Source organism: Dictyostelium discoideum, assembly GCF_000004695.1.
Source record: "Dictyostelium discoideum AX4 chromosome 3 chromosome, whole genome shotgun sequence".
Classification (NCBI taxonomy): Eukaryota; Evosea; class Eumycetozoa; order Dictyosteliales; family Dictyosteliaceae; genus Dictyostelium; species Dictyostelium discoideum.
Genome location: NC_007089.4, coordinates 2,231,761 through 2,251,760, shown reverse-complemented (window position 1 = coordinate 2,251,760; position 20,000 = coordinate 2,231,761). Strand labels below are relative to the sequence as shown.

Genomic DNA, 20,000 nt, shown 5'->3' with positions numbered 1-20,000 from the left:
TGCCAACTCAATCTCCACTGGATTACCAAATTTATCAGGTGGCAAAATTAATACCAACGTTTACTCTTCACTTGGTAACATTGGAAGTGGAATGAATGGTTCTAGCACAAAGGATGATTCTGTTTCACCAACAAAGAAATCAACCGACCATCAACCAAGAAAACCAATGACCAAATCAGTATCAATGAGTTCAATTGGATTGAACAATCAAGATCCAAAGTGTACAAGTTTGGAAGAGATCACTGGTCAAATCTATCATCTTACCAAGTATCAAGCTGGTTGTAGATTCCTTCAAAAGAAATTGGAAGAGAAACCAGACTCTGAACATGTAACATTGATTTTCAACGAGGTATTTGATCATTTGAACGAATTGATGATCGATCCATATGGTCAATACTTGATTCCACAATTGATGAAATATTGCGACAACAACCAAAGAAGACAAATCGTCGACAAAATCGCTCCAAGTGTAGAGACCTTTGCCTGTCATGTCTATGGTATTCATGGTATTCAAAAGCTACTTCAATACCTCTCACCCGATCAAGTCGAATCCATCATTGCCTCCATCAAGGGTAAGGTAATACAATTATCAAAGGATAACAAGGGTAACTACTTGATTCAATCATTTTTGAAACAATTTTCACCAGAGGTCAATCAATTTGTTTGTGATGCAATCATGGGTAATATTGAGGAGATTTGTACCCATAAAGTTGGCTGTACAGTCGTCAATCGTTGTATCGATAATGCCAATCCTGAGCAACTAGAGAAATTGGTCGATAAAATCACTGAACATTCCCTCAAATTGGTACAAGATCAATTTGGCAACTATGTCGTTCAACATCTCCTCTCAAAGAATAAAGCTTACTCTTCAAAATTGATTGTCTCACTCAAAGATAACATTGCTGAATTATCCATCCAAAAGTTTAGCTCCAATGTCATTGAAAAGTGTTTACAATTGGCTGATACTCCAACCTATGAATTGATCATCAAGGCTTTGACAGAAGCTGATATCCTCAGTTTGCTTCAAGATAAATATGCCAACTTCGTGATCCAAACCGCTTTGGACGTCAGTAATGATACTCAACACGCAAAACTTGTAAAAATTATTGTACCCTACATTCATCAAATTAAGACTCCTTACGTAATTCATATTCAAAAGAAGATACTTCAAGTTTAAAAAAGGATAAATGGAAAAGTAAAAAAAATAAAAAAAATAAAAAAAATAAAAAAAAAAAATAATAAAAAAAAATTAAAAAAAGAAAAAGAAAAAAAAAATAATCAATACAAACCCTTTTATTTCAAAACATAATCAAATAGTACTATCAAATATAATTCATTTTTACAACTTTTTAGTTTTTTTTTTTTATCATTTATTCTATTTTTAAATAAAAGATAAAACATTTATAAAAAAATTCTTTTTTTATTTTTTTCATTTTGAGATTTTTTTTCTAGGTTTTAGTTTTTTTTTTTTTTTTTTTTTCCAGGTTTTGGTGTCTTTTTTTTTTTTTTATTTTTAAAAAAAAAAAAAAGTTATATCTTTCCACTCTAATTATCTTAGGAGTACTCCAAACTTAATCGCTCCTATTTATAAAATTTTTTATTTTTTATTTTTTATTTCTTTTTTTTTATTATTATTTATTTTTACAACTAATTAAATGACTATATTATAATATCTTTATCTTCTGGTTCTAATAAATTGCTTTCTTCATCTTTCTTTTTAGTAGTTGGATGATTATGATGATGATCTGGTGATAGTAAAGGTAAAATAAAAGTTTCTCTGGTATCTGAAATAACGTCTGATATATTTGTAACATTTGTAAAAAAATTCTATTAAAAGGAATTAAAATTAGTAAATCATTTTATATATATACATATTTTTTTTTTTTTTTTTTTTTTTTTGATATTTACTTTTATTATAGGTGTAATATTTGTTTTTGGGTTATTGAAAAATGTTTTTGTAGTTTTATCATAAATGAATGGAACTTTATGTGGATCTCTAAACTCTTGGTAATTAAAAAAGAAGTGGTGACAAATCGCTAAAATCACCATTTCCACACAAGTAATAAAATCTTGAAGTGCTGAAGATATATTATCAACAGACCAACTACCAATTGGTGATATAACTCCAAAATATACTAAAAATGAAATTGCAATACTTTGCCAAAAACTAAATTGAAATAAAATAAATTGATTAAAATTAATAATGAAATAAAGATTGAGAATTGAAACAGAAAATTGAAATTGAAATTATCAAATGAAATTATCAATTGAGATTGAAATTATCAATTGAAATTGAGATTGAAATTATCAATTGAAATTGAAATTGAAATTGAAATTATTAATTGAAATTATTAATTGAAATTGAAATTATTAATTGAAATTGAAATTAAAATTAAAATTGAAATTAAAATGAATTAATAAGAAAGAAATCATATCTTAAAGAATTAGTTGATATTATAAAATTGACTTACCTGAAAAACAAAATACTCTTTATACATAAAAATTTACCCAATGGTTTAAATGGTTTTAATTCTTCCTCCATTGCTTTATAATATAATACTAAAAAATACAAACTCAACTATAAGAATTATATGTATGTATGTATGTATGTATGTTATTTTATTTTATTTTATTTTATTTTATGTTATTTTATGTTATTTTATGTTATTTTATGTTATGTTATGTTGTGTATATTAAAATAAATGATTAGTTAGAATTACAATTGAAAATAAAGTAAAAATCCTAAAGGATTTAAAAAAATTAATAGTAGTTTTCAACTTACACCGACTGAAATATTTTCAACGACTGTTAACCAAACATAACCTGTTCCAACTTGAAATTTACCTTCACCATATTTATGTTGAGTTTCTAAAACCAAAGATATGATTGCAACAATTGGCTTGATGAATACAAATTGTAAAACAAATCTTTTACAATTGGTAAGGAAACCACGATCCAACTTAATTTTTGGTAAACAAGTTAAAGGAAATGGATGAGGTAATGGTTCTTTGCTATGAAGTAACTCTACTAAATCAAAATCTCTTTCTATATATGCTACAATAAGTGAAAAAAAACAATATAATACATATGCTTCATATGTATCTCTAACAACATCAAAGTATAAACTTAACTCTACAAATCTTAATGATAACCAACTATCTACTGAATAAATCTTTTAAAAAAAAAAAAAAAAAATTGATTAATTATGGCATTAGTTATTATTATTAAACTAGTATTTTTAGGTATTATACATACCGGTACCATAATTAATATTCTAACTATATATTTTTGTAATTCTGGGTTTGTATAATTTCTTAAATGTTTATATATAAGGTAAAATGATAATAAAATTGCAACACCACTGCATACTCCCGCAACTATCCACATTAAAACTAAATGGCATGGATATCATTTTTTTTTTTTTTTTTTTTTTTTAAAAGAAATACATAAATTTGTTATGTTATATTAGTTAGTTGTATGTTTGCAAAGGATCTATTATTTATTTTATTTTATTTGTTTATTTTATTTATGTTTTATTTGTTTTATTTATTATTATTTAACAATTTCTAGTGCAATGTTTTTTTTTTTTTTTTTTTTTTTGTGTTTCTATTTATTTTATTTTGTTTTATTTTATTTTAATTTTATTTTTTTTTTTTTTTTTTTCTTTATTTTTTTCTTTTTTTTTTTTTTTTTTTTTTGTTGTGTGTGAATTCACATTCAAAAGGTCATTTATTAATCTTTTAAAAATGAATACTAAAAAAACACTAATAATAGTATTGTGGTGTGGTATTATTATTATTTTTATTTTATTTTTTTATTTATTCATTATTATTTTTTTGAGATTTAAGTGAGTTGTGTTCTTGTGTTTATTAATTTTCTAAGCATACCCCACCAAACTCATCATTTTATTTTTTATTTTATTTTTTTTATTTTTATTTTTTTTTTTTTTTTTTTTTTTTTTTTTTTTTTTTTCCTATTTCAAATTATAACCAAAGGCATATAGATTATAATAAGAATATCTGCACCACAAAAATAATATAAAAAAAAAAAAATTTTAAAAAAGAAACAATTCTATCAAATTCGGTCTTGTACTTTAATCTCAAATTTTCATTTTTTTTTTTTTTTTTTTTGTTTTTTTAAAAAAAAAAAAAAAAAAATTAATTTTAATAAAAAAAATTAATTTTAAATTTTCATCAAACTTTTGGCCGATCACAAAGGCCATTGGTAATAATCCTCCTACTTTTTTTTTTTAAAAAATATCTTTTTCTTAAACAAAAATTCAAGCAAATGTTTTTTACTTTTTTTTTTTTTTTTTTTTTTTAAATTATTAATAGAATAGATTTTAAAAATTAAAAAGTAAAATATTAAGTAAAATAAAAAAAAAAACAAAAAAAGGAAAAAGAAAATAAAAAAAAACAAAAAAAGGTAAAAAATCTACACATATTGTTTTTTCCCGCCAATTTTTATTATTTTGTTTTTTTTTTTTTTTTTTTTTTTGAAAATTAATTAATGTTTTTTAAATTTTTTTTTTTTTTTTTTTTTCTTTCTTATTAAATTTTAAAAAAAAAAAAAAAAACAATAAAATAAATAAATAAATAAATATGTCAAAATATAGTTTTCCAATATTAGAAGATGATGAAATAATAACAAGTCTTGATGAAATGGGACATAGATTTACAATGGAAGAATTAAATCGACCGACATCAGCAATGATAAGAGAATTTTGTGAAAATATTTTAGTTACATTTACAGGCTATAATAAATCAACGAGTCATCATCCCAGTCAATATGGTATGGATAAGTTAACACAAGGTATTGAACTATTTACACAAGATGGAGCCATTGGAGAGATAACATTCCTTAGAGCAATGTCAAATCTGATGAAAGTGGTCGGACTATTCGATTTCACCTATAAAGATATCTACAATCCAAAAGCGGCAAGAGTAAAGAAAATCTTTAGTGGCATAATTAACCTTGGCAAATTTATGGAACTAAAGATATCGATCTACTCTGATCTCGATAAATTAAATAAATCAAATTGTGAAAAACGTGATATCACACTTGGAAAAGAACAAAAACTATTGGAAGAATTGGAGAATAAAAGGATGAAAAAGCACGAAAAGGACCTCATTGTAAATGGATTGATAGAACAACACCAACAAGACGATCAGCGTTTAAAACAAGCCAATCATTATCAAAATGAGCAATGTAAAATCATCTTGAATAAAACTAATAAAAACGAATCAATCAAGCAGGAAATCCTTAATTTAATCTCCTCCATTGAGAATACGATTGAGGAGTGCGCGAGAATGCAAGTATTGATAGTACCATCACCCGATAAAATTAAAAAGGTGCTATATGATATGAAACAGAAATTGGCACTTAAAAAAGAGGGTTTGAAGGAATTTGAACCCTCAATGTCAAAACTTCAAAATAAATCCAAACAATTGGAAAAAATAAATAAAAATATTCGCACCACTCTTGAATTGGTTGAGACTTATCAAAAGGAGAATAAACTGTACAAGTCCACTAAAAAACTCTCAAAAGAGGCTACTAAAGTTAACCAAGATCAAAATAGACAAATCAATGAATTGGATATAGATATTAGAAAGTTTAATGATGATCTACTATCACTCGATGAATCACTTAAAAAGAATAGGGATAACTATATAACAAAGAAATCTGAATTAATCAATTTACAAAGTGAATTAAAAAATCAAAAAGCAATCATTGAAAAAGAAAGAGAATCAACTCAAATTAAAATTGATCATTTAATTAAAGAATTAGATATTGTTAGAACTTCAATCGCTAAATTAAAATCAAATCATGAAAAAGAAAAAAGAGAAATATTTAAAAGTTTTTCAACTTTAGTTGATTCAATTCATACATATCATTTACAATTATTTAATTTAATGGAAAATAATAATTTAATTGATTATCATCAACAACAACAACAACAACAACAACAACAACAACAACAACAACAACAGCAGCAACAAGATCATAATTAAAATAATAAATAAATAAATTGTATATAAAATTGAAAAAAAAAATAAAAAAAAAAAATAAAAATTATTATTATTATTTTCAGATTGCTAAATTAGATAATAATATATTATCTTTTTTTTTTTTTTTTCTTTTTTTTAAATTTTAATTTTATTTAAAAAATATTTCTGTTTTTATTATTTTTTTATTCTGTCTTTTATTATTTTAAATTTTTTTTTTTTTTTTATTTTTTAAATTTCAAAAAAAAAAATATTAAAATAAAATAAAATAAAAAAAAAGCTTTTGTTATTTGAAAAACTAAAAAAAAAAAAAAAAAAAAAGAAAAAAAAAAAAATTTGGTAATTATTTTCAATTAATTAATTAATAATAATTATTACATACATAATTAATATTTTTTACAAATATGTAAAATTAATAATTATCTGATTTTTTAAATATCAAAAAAGATCATTCTCTTGATCTGGTAAAAAATTCAATATTTAATTTAAATTAAAAAAAAAAAAAAAAAAAAAATTTACACAATTTTGTGAGTGAATTAAAAAACTGAACAAAGGGTTACTTTTAAACCATTTTTATTATAAATTTTTTTTTTTTTTTTTTTTGAATTTTTTTTTTTTTTTTTTAATTTTTTTTTTTTTTTTTTGAAGGATATTTTTTTTTTTTTTTTTTTTTTTTTTTTATTATTTTCCTTCCACACAATTATTCATAAATAAAAATGGTAAGGACCTTATCAATTAATCATTATTATTTAATAAAACTTTCAACTTTTAATTTAATTTTTGTGAATTAAAATTAAAATTAAAATTAAAATAATAATAATAATAATAATAATAATAATAATAATAATAATAATAATAATAATAATAATAATAATAATAATAATAATAATAAATAATTAAAATGAAAAACTTTTAAATTAAATCAAAATAATAAAAAAAAAAAAAAAATATTTTAAAATACTAATTAAACAAATAATAATAATAATAATAATAATAATAATAATAATTAATTAGGCATCACAAGAAAGTTTAACTGAAGAACAAATTGCTGAATTCAAAGAAGCATTCTCTTTATTCGATAAAGATGGTGATGGTTCAATTACCACCAAAGTATGTATTATTTTTTTTTTGAAAGTTAAAATAAAAAGGAATCAATTTAAAATTAATAATTATATTTAATTACATTTTAAAATTGAAGGAATTAGGTACTGTTATGAGATCATTAGGTCAAAACCCAACTGAAGCTGAATTACAAGATATGATCAATGAAGTTGACGCTGATGGTAATGGTAACATTGATTTCCCAGAATTTTTAACCATGATGGCTCGGTATGTTTTTTTTAAAAATTAATTTTATCATTTTTTCAGTTTTTTCAAATTTGAAAGTGGTATATTAACTTTTTTTTTTTTTTTTTTTTCTCTCTTTTTTTTATTTTATTTTTAAAAATAATAGTAAAATGCAAGACACTGATACTGAAGAAGAAATCCGTGAAGCATTCAAAGTTTTCGATAAAGACGGTAACGGTTACATCTCAGCTGCTGAACTTAGACACGTTATGACCAGTCTTGGTGAAAAACTTACCAACGAAGAAGTTGATGAAATGATTAGAGAAGCTGATTTGGATGGCGATGGTCAAGTTAACTATGACGAATTTGTTAAAATGATGATTGTTAGAAATTAAGAAAATTTAATATTAAAAAAAAACAAAAACCTTGAAAAAAAAAAAAAAAAACAAAATAATATATTATAAATAAAAAAACCCATCTATATTAATGTAAAAATATCTAAAAATAAAAAACACTTCATTAAAAAGAGTTTAATTTATTTACTTTTTTTTTATTTTTTTTTTTTATTTTATTTTCTTCCTTCCTAAACCAAAGTTTCTGACTTTTTTTATAAAAAATCTTTTGGTTTTTATTTTTTTTATTTTATTTTATTTTTTTTTTATTTTTTTAATTCACACACCACTAAATAAGAAAAACCATTTTTTTTTTTTTTTTTTTTTCAATACTAAAAATGCAATTCTTTTTAGCCATAATCCTCATTTTGGCTATAAATAGTTTTGTTGAATCATCGTCATCATCATCAGTACAACAATGTTTTTCAAAAGGATCAGAAGGATTTAAAGGGGTCACATATGAATATATTGACTCTGCATATAATGCAAACTATATGAACCCTTTAACTGACCAATTGGATCAAATGACATTCTATGAAGCAGGTTTATTTTCAGCTGATTATATTAATGGCCAAGTATTTTACCAATATAGAAGAAATGAAAATTCAATTTGGGAAGAAGGCAAATTAGTTGCATTTAAATCAAATGTAATTATGTTTATTTATTAATTAATATTATTTTATTTTATTTTATTTATTTAATTTTTTTTTAATTTATTTTAGGGAACTCAATATTTTTTGGATAGCTTAGATGGTGGAAATTGTTCAGTTGGAAAGATTGATCCAGAAACTCAATTTACTATACCACCATTAGATTTAGTTAGTCAAGGTACAATGGGTGGTGTTAATGTTGATTTTTTAGAATATCCTCAAACTAATAATTATACTTCAAATACTTTAATTGTAAATTCTGATAATTGTTATTTTATGTCTTCAAATTGTCATAATACTCCATTATATCCAGCCGGATTTTCATTAATTACTTTTTATAATTTTATGGATGAACCAGATTCTCAATTATTCCAATTACCACCACAATGTTGGAATTTGAATTTAGATTCAACTCAATCAATTCAAAAATATTCTAAATCAATTTCAAATATTTTCCCAAATATTGGAAAATATTAAATTTAATTTTCTTAACTTTTCTTTTTTTTTTTTTTTTTTTTTATAAACATAAAAAATAAATAAGTAATTTTTGGAAAAAAATAAATAAATAATTTTGTAATTTGGGAAAAAAAAAAAAAAAAAAAATTGTGTACATTTTTTTTTTCAATAATTTTTTTTCTCTTTTTTTTCCCTTTTTTTTTATTTATTATTTATTTATTAATTTTTAATTTTTTTTTTAATTTAATAATATTGACATATAAATAATATTATTAATTCTTTTTTTTTGCTCAAAATTCAATTTTTAAATTTTTTTTCATTTTTTTTTTTTTTTTTTTTAATTTTTTTTTTTTTTTTTTTTTTTTTTTTTGTCGTGAATTCAATTTTTTTTTTTTTTAATTTTTTTTTCTTTTTTTTTTTAGTGTGAAGTTTATAAATATAATCAAAAATGACATCCACAAACATGTATGTTATTTATTTTTTAATTTCATTTCATTTATTTCTTGAAAAAAAGAAAAAGAAATAAAAATAAAATAAAAATAAGAATAAAATAAATTTTTTTTTTGATTAACTAATCAATTCCCATTCATATTAAATATAGTGATAACAGAGTACCAATTGAAAAAACCATTGAAGTCATCGTTAAGAATGATAAAGGTGAAGAAGTTAAAGTTATTAAAAGATATCAAGAATATCAAATCACTGTAAAGAGAAATAGAAAGGTTGATGAAAGAAAGAAATGGAAAAAATTCGGTGAATGTGATAATAAAACTGGTTTAGAAAATACTGCATATGGTGATGAACAATTCTTAGTATTAACTAGAGGTGCTGAAGTTGTATGTTATTATTTTTTTTAATTATATATATATTTGTTTATTTATTTATTTTTCATATTTATTTAACAATTTTATTCATTTACTTTGGGTTTCAACCATATATATAGAAAGAAGAAGAGAAAGATGTTGTTAAATGTAGAATTTGTAAAAAGAACCATTTCACTACAAAGTGCCCATACAAGGATGCCTTAGAATTAAGTAAGATTTATTATTATTTGTTTATATAATCTCTAGCATACAAGAGATGAGGACAGGCAAAACAAATTTAGGTATTCAGGTATTCAATATTACAAATGTCAACTATCATTTTAAATCAATTCCATTTCATTTATTTCAAAATAAATCAATCTTCCCCTCCTCCTCTTCAATAATAGTAAAAAAAGTAATAAAGAAACAGATGCATTAAATGTTGGTTCAACAAACAACAGAATTAAAAATTTAGGAATTATGAGAAGAATCTATTATAATAATTGGATAGAATGATGATAGATCAATAGAGATAATACATACATTTAAAAAAACAATTCAAAAGAAAATAATTATTATATGCGCCTGTAGCCTCATTCTCTTTTAACTTTTATTATTTTATTCGCTAATCATATGTTATTTTTTTTATTTATTTTTTTATTTTAGCCACTCAACCACAAAAATCAGAAAAAGAAGAGAAACCAATTTCAAACAAATACATTGCACCAAACTTAAGAGGTGGATACACTGGTTCTGCACCAAGTGGTAGTGATGTACCAAGTATTATGGTTTCCAATCTTTCACAAAATGCAACCGAAAAAGATCTTTACGAATTATTTGGTCAATTTGGTCCAGTTAGCAGAGTTTCAATTCCAAAATCAATGGAAGGTTCATCAAAGTATGTGTTTTATTATATTTTTTTTAGATATATATATATATAAAGGAGAAAGATTTCAAGCTCTTATATATTTATGTTTTACTAACCATTATCAAATTTAATTCATTCATTCATTTTAAAATTAATAGGGGTTTTGCCTACGTTACCTACAATCATCTTGATTCAGCTGAAAAAGCTTTGAAACAACTCAATGGTCACAGATACGATTACCTTGTTTTGTCTCTCGAATTCGCCAAGAAAAAGAGTCTCAATTAAATACTTTAAAATATTTATATATTAAAATATATATAGGTAGTAAAAAAAAAAAAAAAAGAAAAAAAAGAATAAAAAAAAAATATAAAAAAAAATATATAAAAAAAACAAACAGAGGAAACTTTTTTTTTAAAAATATATAAAAAAAAAAAAAAAAGTTTAACTTTATAAAATTTATTGGTAAAACCAATTGTTTAATATTATTTTTTTAAAAATAATGGTATTATAGATTCAACAGATAACATTGAAATTGTTGATGGATTAAGGAAACAAAGTTTCCACCTGAAATCAGATGATTCTTGTGATTCTGGTACTATAGATTCAAAAATAATTGAGCTTTTAAAATTTTTTATAGCTGAAATATGTTCATTAACTCCTAAATCACCTATTTTTAATTGATTATTATTATTATTATTATTATTATTATTATTATTATTATTATTATTAAGTATTAGTTAAATTATAGAGTTTTTTTGGAAAAAAGTAAAAAAAATAATTAATTATTACCATTAAAAGTAAAGTGAAAAGTTATAAATATTTTATTGGCAGAATATGAAATGTAACCTCTTTGAGTTGAAATGAAATTTGTGATATTGAAATGATAGTTTACATTTAATTGATCATATTCTGATAAATGATTGGAACAAGTTGATAATATTTTAAATAACCAAGTTGAAGTGATCTCTTTTAGTTCAAGTTGATCACGTTTATTTAAAACTTTAAAGAAATTGATGAGTTGTGATTGTACTTGTTTTTCAATTACTTGTTTATCAATCCATTTATCGCAATCTAATAAATAGTTGTAACGATATTCTTGAGGTTTTAAAAGCAAATATTTCTCTAATGGATTAATAATCTTTGCTATTTTATTAACTCCAATCATTCTAATATATGGTGAATAATTTAAAACACTATCTCCCCAATCTTTTGATGACTTTTCTGGAAATTCTGATGATTTTAATATTGATTCTCTTTGATTTTCATTTTCATATAAATCTTCTTCAAACATAGCTATAATTTCTTTTTTAACTGATTCGGTTTTTTTTAAATTATTATAATTATTATTATTATTTTCATTTTTATTTTCTATATTTCCTATATTTTCATTTTTTAAAAAATTATTATTATTATTATTATTATTATTATTATTATTATTATTATTATTATTATTATTATTATTATTATCATTGTCAGTTGTAACTTCATTATTAATTTTTATATTGCGATTATTTTTAATGTTTATATTTCCACTATTAATTCCATTACTGGATGTTGATAGAAAACATTTAGTATAATGGTTTATTATTGGAAATGATTTTTTATAATAATATATCTGTCTTATCATTGTTTGGTTGTTTAAAAATAAATTTTTCTTTTTTTTATTGAAAACTCTGAAAAATTAAAATTAAATTTTTCACAAGACAATTTAATGTCTCGTATTTTTTTTTTTTTTTTTTTTTTTTTTTTTTTTTTTTTTTTTTTTTTCATTTTTATTTTATTTTCATTTTTATTTTATTTTTATTTTTATTTATTTATTTTTATTTTTATTTCTATTTTTATATTTCTATATCTATTTTATTTTTATTTATTTATTTTTTTAATAATGAATTGATTTTATTTATTTTTAATATGAATTTAGTTTACAAAAATTTAGAACTCAAAAATACACAAAATAATATAAAATATAAAAAAAGTAAATTTAACTATTCTTTTTTTTAATTATTAATTTTTTTTTTATCTAAAATTTTATTTTTAGGATTTAACTATTTATCATTCATTTTTCATAATTATTTTTTATTTTGAAGAACAATGAGTAGGGAATAAATATATTTTAGTTTTTTAAAATTCACAAAAAAAAAAAAAAAAATATTAAAAAAAAAATATAATGATTACACTCATTTTTATATTTTATATCATTTTGTGTATTTTTGAGTGTTCTATTTATCTATACTGAATTCATTTTAAAATAAATAAAATTAAATCATTGTAAAAAATAAAAATAAAAATAAAATTTTTTTTAAATATTTTTATTTCCATTTTATTTTTATATTTTTATTTTTATTTTTTACTAAAAGAGAAATGAAAAATTATAAATATTTTTTTTATTTTTTTTTTGTTAATTAAACCTTAATTACAAATTCATTTTTAATTAAATTACATTATGATTTCAGAAAAAAAAATTTTTTTTTTTTTTTATTGGGTGCTAAAAGATATTTTAAAAAAAAAAAAAAATACCAATAGTTTTTTATTTTAAAATAATTTTTAAAAATCAAAAAGTGTAATAAAAAAATTATTAAAATTTAAATATTTATTATTATATTTTAAATTTAAATTGGTCAAAAAAAAAATTGTATTTTTTTCCAGAAAATGCTGAAAGAATAAAAAATAATCTTTAAAAACATTCAATCATTTAATAGTTTATGGAAGAGTATATTTTTTTTTTTTTGTTATTTTCTTTTATCATTACGGTCCAATCTTTTTTTGAATTGAAAATATTTTAAAATGGTCAAACTAAATTATTTCAATTTAAATTTCTTATTTAAATAAACAACAATTTTAAAAAAGTATTAAGTTTTTTTTATTTTTTAATTTTTTTTAAAATTTTTTATATTATTTAATTTTAATTAATAATAAAAATGGATTCACAAAAAGATAAAAAAGTTTTCTATGTCACAGGAGCATCAAAGGGTTTGGGTTTATGTCTTACAAATCAATTATTGAAAAATGGATTTTATGTAGCTTCAACTAGTAGAAATAAGGAAGGCTTAATAAAAAGTGTTGATGAGGAAGTTAGAAATTCAATAAACTTTTTACCATTACAAGTTGATGTAGGAGACGAACATTCAGTTCAAAAATCAATTGATGAAACAATTTCAAAGTTTGGAAGAATTGACATTTTAATTAATAATGCAGGTTATGGTATTCAAGGAGCAACTGAAGAATTTTCAGAAAGTGATATTAATGTAAATATTAATATTAACCTTAAAGGAGTTTTGAATACAATAAGATGTGCTTTACCACATTTACGTGCTAATAAATTCTTTGATGATGGTCCACGTATTATTAACATTTCATCTATTGCAGGTAGTTATTACTTAATTTATTATTATTATTATAATTTTTATAATTATTATTATTTATTAAAACTTTTGAAATTTATTTTATAAAAAAAAATAAAGGATTTTGTAATTATTTTCCAGGATTTTCAGTTTATGGGTAATTGATATAATATATAATTATAAAAAATCTAGATTAAATTTTTTTTTTTTTTTTTTGCAAATTGATTAATATTTTTTTTTTAGTTCTACAAAATTTGCTATTGATGGATTAAGTTTGGGTTTAAGAATCGAACTCAAAGAATTTGGAATTCATGTTTCCACTGTTAATCCAGGTTATTTCCGTACTTGTTTCTTACAAAAAGATGTATTGGTTCGTCCTTCAAAAGTTATTAAGGAATACACATTGGTTAATAAAAGTAAAGAGTATCATGATTCAGAATTAAATAATAAACAACCAGGTGATCCAGAAAAAGGTGCTACTGCAATTATTAAATTTGCATTATTGAAAAACCCATCACCAATGCTTTTATTAGGATCTGATGCCATTAGATATGCAAAAATGAGAATGGAAGAGATTGAAGATTCAATAAAAACTAATATAGAGATTTCTTTATCCGCAGATTATGATGAATAAGAAAGTCCCGAATTAATTACTAATTTTAAAAAAATTAATAATCAAAAATAAATCAGGTTAGAGACACTCACTCTTATCAGTTAGATGGGGTTATTATTATTTTTTTAATAACCTTACATATATTAAACTATTTTAAAATCATTTAATACAAATAAAAAAAAAAAAAAAAAAAAAAAAAAAAAAAATATTAATTAATTTTATTTCATTTTTTAACAAAATAAAATTAATATTTATCTCATATTTTCAATTTATTAAAAAAATAGAACATAATGGATAAAAAACTAATAAAAGTATCGAAAAATTATTTAGTAGATATTTTTCTATTTTTTATCTTTTTTTTTTTCTTTCAATTTTAATGATACAGATAATTTCCAACACTAAAAAATTTAAAAAATATTCTTTGTGGTGAAGTGTTTTGTAAAAATTTCTATTTTAAAAAATAAAAAAAATAAAAAATATACATAATGTATGCCGGTGTGGGTTAACATTAAAAAATTTTAGAATAAATCTAAAGGTTCAACTTTAAATTTGCTTTTTTTTTTTTTTTTTAAATATGCCATTTTATTTTTTATATGTATTAAGGTTAATTTTAATTAAAAAAATGTCATCAATTCAACAATCAAATTTTCAATCTGCTATTATTTGGCCACAAGAGTATATTCCTGGAACTACAGATAATTTTTCATCAAATGAAATGATATGTTTACCCTTCAAAAGGAATTGCTGGCCGATTATCTTGGCATGGATGGGCTGAAGGAGATTGTGAAACTAGATTGGATGTTACTCGTGCTTGGCTTATCGAAGATTTACCAGGAGGAAGAGTTCGTATTTTAACTCAAGAATCACAAAATGGAAAACCTGCAAGAAAGTTGGCTTCAACTGTACCTAACCCAATGATTAATGGACATCAGGAATGGATAACTGGTTTAATTAATTCCTGTAAAAAAAATAAATTACCATCAGAATAATCAAAACAATAATATATTATTTTTAAATATAAAAATAGTTTTAAAAAAAAATAGTTTTTATTCATTTTTTTTATAATTATGCAGTAGTTGTTGATGTACTTGGATTGGCGATACACATTGGTCTTGTTTGACAACAATTAGTTGATCTACAATTATTTGGAACTGTAACGCATATTAAACCTGCAGCTGAACATGGAAGATCTTGACATGTTGGGCATTGAATTGGTGTGTCAGTTGGTGGGACAATTCCACCTTGTATACAATCAATATTTTGACCATTCATTTCACAATAATGGTTTACAGGACATCTAGTGAATCTACATAATTGAGGATATTCATCGGCTGAATAGCATTTTGGTGTACCAGAACTACTGAAACAATATGTTCCTATTGGGCACCAAACAGTATTGCATGAACTATCCTCTGATATACAAGAAATTACAGTTGAATTCAATCTTTCACAACTATATCCTTTTTTATTTATAATAATTGTTAGTTAGTTTTTTTCAATATTTTTAAAAAAGAAAATAACTTACCACTTGGACAAGCAGTTAATTCACATTGTGAATGTAATGATTTAATGCAGTGTGGTTCACCATAATCCATTGTACATTTGAAACCTTTTGGACAATGATGTCCTACACAAGTTGGATCTCTAACACAAACTGGATAACCACCAACAACTTGGCAATGGTTTCCCTCTGGACATCCAAAACCTATACATAATCCCCAACGCTCCTCATTTGCATTGGCCACAAAAGTTAGTGCTAATAAAATTAAAAATAAAAATAATTTCATTTTTTTAATAAAGTTGATTATTTAATTCCAACTAAAAAAAAAAAATAAAAAAAAAAAAATAAAAATTCTATTTATAATTTTATATTTTATTTTAATACTATTTTTTTATTTTAAAATAAATTTTAAAAAAATTACACATTATTACTAATAGAATTCCATTTACTATCATTTTTATAAATTCTAATTTTTTTTATTGGGGTTTAATGTAAATTTGTTAATTTTCAGATTTTTTTTTTGTTTTTTTTTTTATAATAAAATTAATTTACAAGTTTCCAACTTCTTTATTTTTAATATTTAAACATTAAAAAAAAATTAAATAAGGATAACAATATTAATAATATAAATTAAAATAATTATATTTTTTATAAATTGTATTTTAGAAACTTAGTTTTCTTTTTATAATTAGATTTTAAATTTAGAAAATGTGTTTTTAAATAAAAAAAAAAAAAAAAAATAAAAAAAAAAAAAAGAAAAGAAGTTTATATAATTTAATTTTAATTATTTTTTTTTTCTTAATTTATTAATTCATTTTCATCAATTGAAAAATCATTTTGAAGAATGATTTGTTGTTCATTTTGATTGGAATGTTTATAATGTCCACCTAACAATGGATTAAATTTCTTTTTCTTTATAAGGATAACAGAAAAGACAATAAATAAGACAGAAGCTATTGAACCAACACTAAGACCAACTAATAATTTAATATTTTTATATGAAGTTGCATTTATATTCTCCTCTAAAACAATTGATTTACATTGATTTGGACCATTACCACCAAAAATACAATGATTTACATTATTTGAAAGACATTGATTTGAACCACCACAAACGCCACACATATCAAAACTAGCACCAGTGCAAATTCTACATGTATCTCTTGGATCGTCATTAGAGTAAAAACTACTATTTGTACTAGTACAAACTACAGATAAACCAAATTTATCAAATTGACATTTTCCATGACGATAACGACAATCACTTGAACAGGCAATCTTTTGATATTGACAAAACTCTCCATAGTAATCTGGTGAACAAGTACATTTTCCATTACAGCAACCACCATGACCTGAACAACCAATTTCTGAGCATGATCCAGTGGTTGGTTTATATTGGAAAGCACTATAGGCATTGAATGTACCGAAACCAATCTTTGAATTTGGAGAAAATGCATTTGAACCCGATCCTAAAACGGCTTCATAAATTTGTTTATTTGACCAATTTGGACGTGCTTGAATTAATAATGCAATACCACTTGCAGCCAATGGACAAGCAAAACTTGTACCACTCATTAGAGTATAATTGACTCTACCATGATAACTTGCAACGAAATTCTTGTAACCCAATGCCATAATATCAGGTTTAACTCTACCATCGGCGGATGGACCAATTGAAGAGAAACTTGTATTGATACCAGTTTCATTCATCATTGCACCAACTGAAATAACATGCTTACCATCAGCAGGAGCACCAATACCATTGTTACCACTATTACCAGCACTAACCACCACAACCATACCTTTTGTAGTTGCAAAATCGGCCATCATTGTAATATGAGCCACTGATGCATTTAAATCATAATAATTATACCATTGAGTATAACCTAAACTACTTGAAACCAACTGTGCACCCAATCCTTCACCCCACTCAATACCAGCAATCCAATAATCCTCTTCAATGATACTTTCAACACTAACTATTTCAGTTTTACCCAATATAAATGAAGCATTATAGGCAGCACCAACCATAACACCAGGCATATAGGCACCAATTGTTGAAAGTGTAGCAGTACCATGACTATTTTGAGTATCATCCATTTCACCTTGAGTATTATTACTACCATCAATAAAATTATGCTCAGCAATAATATTTAAATGATCAAAAGCTTCATGTGATTTATAAAAACCAGAATCCAACATTAAAATTGTAACACCATATCCATCATAACCCAATGACTGAAGTTTATCAATACCAACTTGACTAACTTGATTAAATGTATTACCATAAAATGATTTATCAAATTTATTATTATTATTATTATTATTATTATTATTATTATTATTATTATTATTATTATTATTATTATTATTATTATTATTATTATTATTATTATTATTATTATTATTATTTTCATTTTCAAATTGATTTTCTTGTTTAAATAATTTTGAATTTAAATATCTATCATTATTAAATTTCGATTGAGAATAATCAATATCAATATTATTTTTATTTTTATTTTTATTATTATTATTATTATTATTATTACTAGTTTTAACATCAAGAGTTTCTTCATGTTTAACAGTTTCTTTTTTAAATTTTGAAACAACATCAACTCTATCAACAAATGGTTTATCTAATATACAATTTATAATTCTCTTAATATCTTGAATATTTTTATTAGCACTACTATTACAATCGAGTTGATTTATTAAACAATCTGGCTTAATTGAAATTGAAATTGAATTTAACCATTTCGATTTTTGAACTAAATCAATCTTACCATTTTCATTTGAACATGATAAAATTTGATTAATGAATTTATTGCAAACTGGTAAATCAGTTTCATCAATTAATTGATTTTTTGATTGAATAATTGAATTTGGATTTTTAAATAACTCATTATTATTATTATTATTATTATTGTTATTTAATAAATTATTTAATCTTCTATCTAATGATTGATCATTTATACCTGAAACTGATTTAACATGATCAAATGTTAATTCATTTCCATTGGTTTTATCAATAAATGTATTTTTACCATTCAATCCTTTATTGATATCTATATCCTTTGAATTAAAAAATACCCATAATTTGGGTATATTACTCCCATTACCACTTTCATCACTATATAATATTCTATTACTTATTGCTTGTGTAATCTTTTTACTCTTAATTTCATTACAATTGACATTTAATAATAAATTATTTAAACTTAATATTATTACAATAAAAATAATAAATATTTTCATTATTCAATATGTTGATTGGTTGGCTGTATTTAAATTATTATTATTATTATTTTTTTTTTTTTTTTTTTTTTTTTTTTATAGGAATATATGTTTGCTGCTTTTTTCTTTTTTTTTTTTTTTTTTTAATAAAACAATTATGAATAAATAGATATTATAATATTTTTAATTTTTTAATTTTTAATAAAAAAATAAAAAAAAATATATGATAGTTTTTTTATTTTATTTGTTTTTTTTTTTTATTTTTTTTTTTTTATTATTTTTGTTTTTTGTTTTTTATCTTTATTTTTTTGGTGTTTTAAACACAACTAATAAAAGATAAAAAAAAAAGATAAAAATAGATAAAGTTTAATTTTTTTTTTTTTTTTTTTTTTTTTACTATGTAAGGGAATGAATGAATGAATGAAAGAGTGAAAAAGTGAATTAATGAATTATGAATGAATGAATGAATGACAAAAAAAAAAAAAAAAAAGATCTTTAAATATTGAAATTAATTACTATATTATTAGTTATTAATTTTATTGCTATTTCAGATATTTATGCCTTTAGGTTTAATTTACAAAACACAACATCATTATTATTATTATTATTATTATTATTGTTATTTTTATTATTACTATTACTACTATTACTATTACTATTACTATTATTATTATTTAACCCCACTTTTTTTTATAGCAATTTTTATAATTAATATACTCTATCTAACAACTTTTTATAAACTATATTACTTTATTCTACCAATAAATACTATAAATATGCATTAAAACAATTGTGTTTCTAATTAATAAAACTAATTTAAAAATAAAGAAAAATTTAGGGTGAAAAAAAA

The 20,000-nt window shown here is 21.6% G+C and overlaps 11 protein-coding genes across 11 annotated transcripts in view; 7 read left to right on the top strand and 4 right to left on the bottom strand.

Moving 5' to 3' along the window:
- The window catches only part of DDB_G0279557 (hypothetical protein), a gene marked incomplete at both ends in the record, with an annotated part of 2,662 nt that extends 1,485 nt beyond the window's left edge, over positions 1-1,177 (top strand). The window contains one exon of the mRNA XM_636606.1: positions 1-1,177. This exon is cut by the window's left edge and continues 751 nt beyond it. Within this exon, the coding sequence (XP_641698.1) occupies positions 1-1,177 (1,177 nt within the window).
- A 482-nt stretch (positions 1,178-1,659) lies between these two features.
- Positions 1,660-3,387, bottom strand: tmem184C (transmembrane protein 184C; the record flags this gene model as incomplete). Its single annotated transcript, XM_636605.1, has 5 exons — positions 1,660-1,827; positions 1,909-2,167; positions 2,472-2,578; positions 2,783-3,172; positions 3,256-3,387. The coding sequence occupies 5 exons, from the start codon at positions 3,385-3,387 to the stop codon at positions 1,660-1,662; spliced, it is 1,056 nt and encodes a 351-aa protein (XP_641697.1).
- A 1,214-nt stretch (positions 3,388-4,601) lies between these two features.
- DDB_G0279553 (hypothetical protein) lies at positions 4,602-6,011 on the top strand (the record flags this gene model as incomplete). Its single annotated transcript, XM_636604.1, has 1 exon — positions 4,602-6,011. The coding sequence occupies one exon, from the start codon at positions 4,602-4,604 to the stop codon at positions 6,009-6,011; it is 1,410 nt and encodes a 469-aa protein (XP_641696.1).
- A 710-nt stretch (positions 6,012-6,721) lies between these two features.
- Positions 6,722-7,687, top strand: calA (hypothetical protein; the record flags this gene model as incomplete). Its single annotated transcript, XM_636603.1, has 4 exons — positions 6,722-6,724; positions 7,020-7,115; positions 7,204-7,334; positions 7,459-7,687. The coding sequence occupies 4 exons, from the start codon at positions 6,722-6,724 to the stop codon at positions 7,685-7,687; spliced, it is 459 nt and encodes a 152-aa protein (XP_641695.1).
- Positions 7,688-8,022: 335 nt separating this feature from the next.
- DDB_G0279551 (hypothetical protein) lies at positions 8,023-8,811 on the top strand (the record flags this gene model as incomplete). Its single annotated transcript, XM_636602.1, has 2 exons — positions 8,023-8,331; positions 8,407-8,811. 2 exons carry the CDS (start codon positions 8,023-8,025, stop codon positions 8,809-8,811), a joined length of 714 nt encoding a protein of 237 aa, XP_641694.1.
- A 427-nt stretch (positions 8,812-9,238) lies between these two features.
- eIF3s4 (RNA-binding region RNP-1 domain-containing protein) lies at positions 9,239-10,746 on the top strand (the record flags this gene model as incomplete). The annotated part of the gene is made up of 5 exons (XM_636601.1): positions 9,239-9,255; positions 9,392-9,626; positions 9,734-9,824; positions 10,260-10,491; positions 10,620-10,746. 5 exons carry the CDS (start codon positions 9,239-9,241, stop codon positions 10,744-10,746), a joined length of 702 nt encoding a protein of 233 aa, XP_641693.1.
- A 197-nt stretch (positions 10,747-10,943) lies between these two features.
- DDB_G0279547 (hypothetical protein) lies at positions 10,944-12,088 on the bottom strand (the record flags this gene model as incomplete). Its single annotated transcript, XM_636600.1, has 2 exons — positions 10,944-11,128; positions 11,251-12,088. The coding sequence occupies 2 exons, from the start codon at positions 12,086-12,088 to the stop codon at positions 10,944-10,946; spliced, it is 1,023 nt and encodes a 340-aa protein (XP_641692.1).
- A 1,291-nt stretch (positions 12,089-13,379) lies between these two features.
- On the top strand, positions 13,380-14,436 carry DDB_G0279545 (hypothetical protein; the record flags this gene model as incomplete). The annotated part of the gene is made up of 3 exons (XM_636599.1): positions 13,380-13,830; positions 13,923-13,959; positions 14,046-14,436. 3 exons carry the CDS (start codon positions 13,380-13,382, stop codon positions 14,434-14,436), a joined length of 879 nt encoding a protein of 292 aa, XP_641691.1.
- A 601-nt stretch (positions 14,437-15,037) lies between these two features.
- Positions 15,038-15,404, top strand: DDB_G0279543 (hypothetical protein; the record flags this gene model as incomplete). Its single annotated transcript, XM_636598.1, has 2 exons — positions 15,038-15,090; positions 15,209-15,404. The coding sequence occupies 2 exons, from the start codon at positions 15,038-15,040 to the stop codon at positions 15,402-15,404; spliced, it is 249 nt and encodes an 82-aa protein (XP_641690.1).
- Positions 15,405-15,480: 76 nt separating this feature from the next.
- On the bottom strand, positions 15,481-16,371 carry DDB_G0279541 (hypothetical protein; the record flags this gene model as incomplete). Its single annotated transcript, XM_636597.1, has 3 exons — positions 15,481-15,875; positions 15,941-16,171; positions 16,338-16,371. 3 exons carry the CDS (start codon positions 16,369-16,371, stop codon positions 15,481-15,483), a joined length of 660 nt encoding a protein of 219 aa, XP_641689.1.
- Positions 16,372-16,714: 343 nt separating this feature from the next.
- Positions 16,715-19,171, bottom strand: DDB_G0294635 (peptidase S8 and S53 domain-containing protein; the record flags this gene model as incomplete). Its single annotated transcript, XM_001732940.1, has 1 exon — positions 16,715-19,171. The coding sequence occupies one exon, from the start codon at positions 19,169-19,171 to the stop codon at positions 16,715-16,717; it is 2,457 nt and encodes an 818-aa protein (XP_001732992.1).
- Between the last annotated feature and the right edge of the window lie 829 nt (positions 19,172-20,000).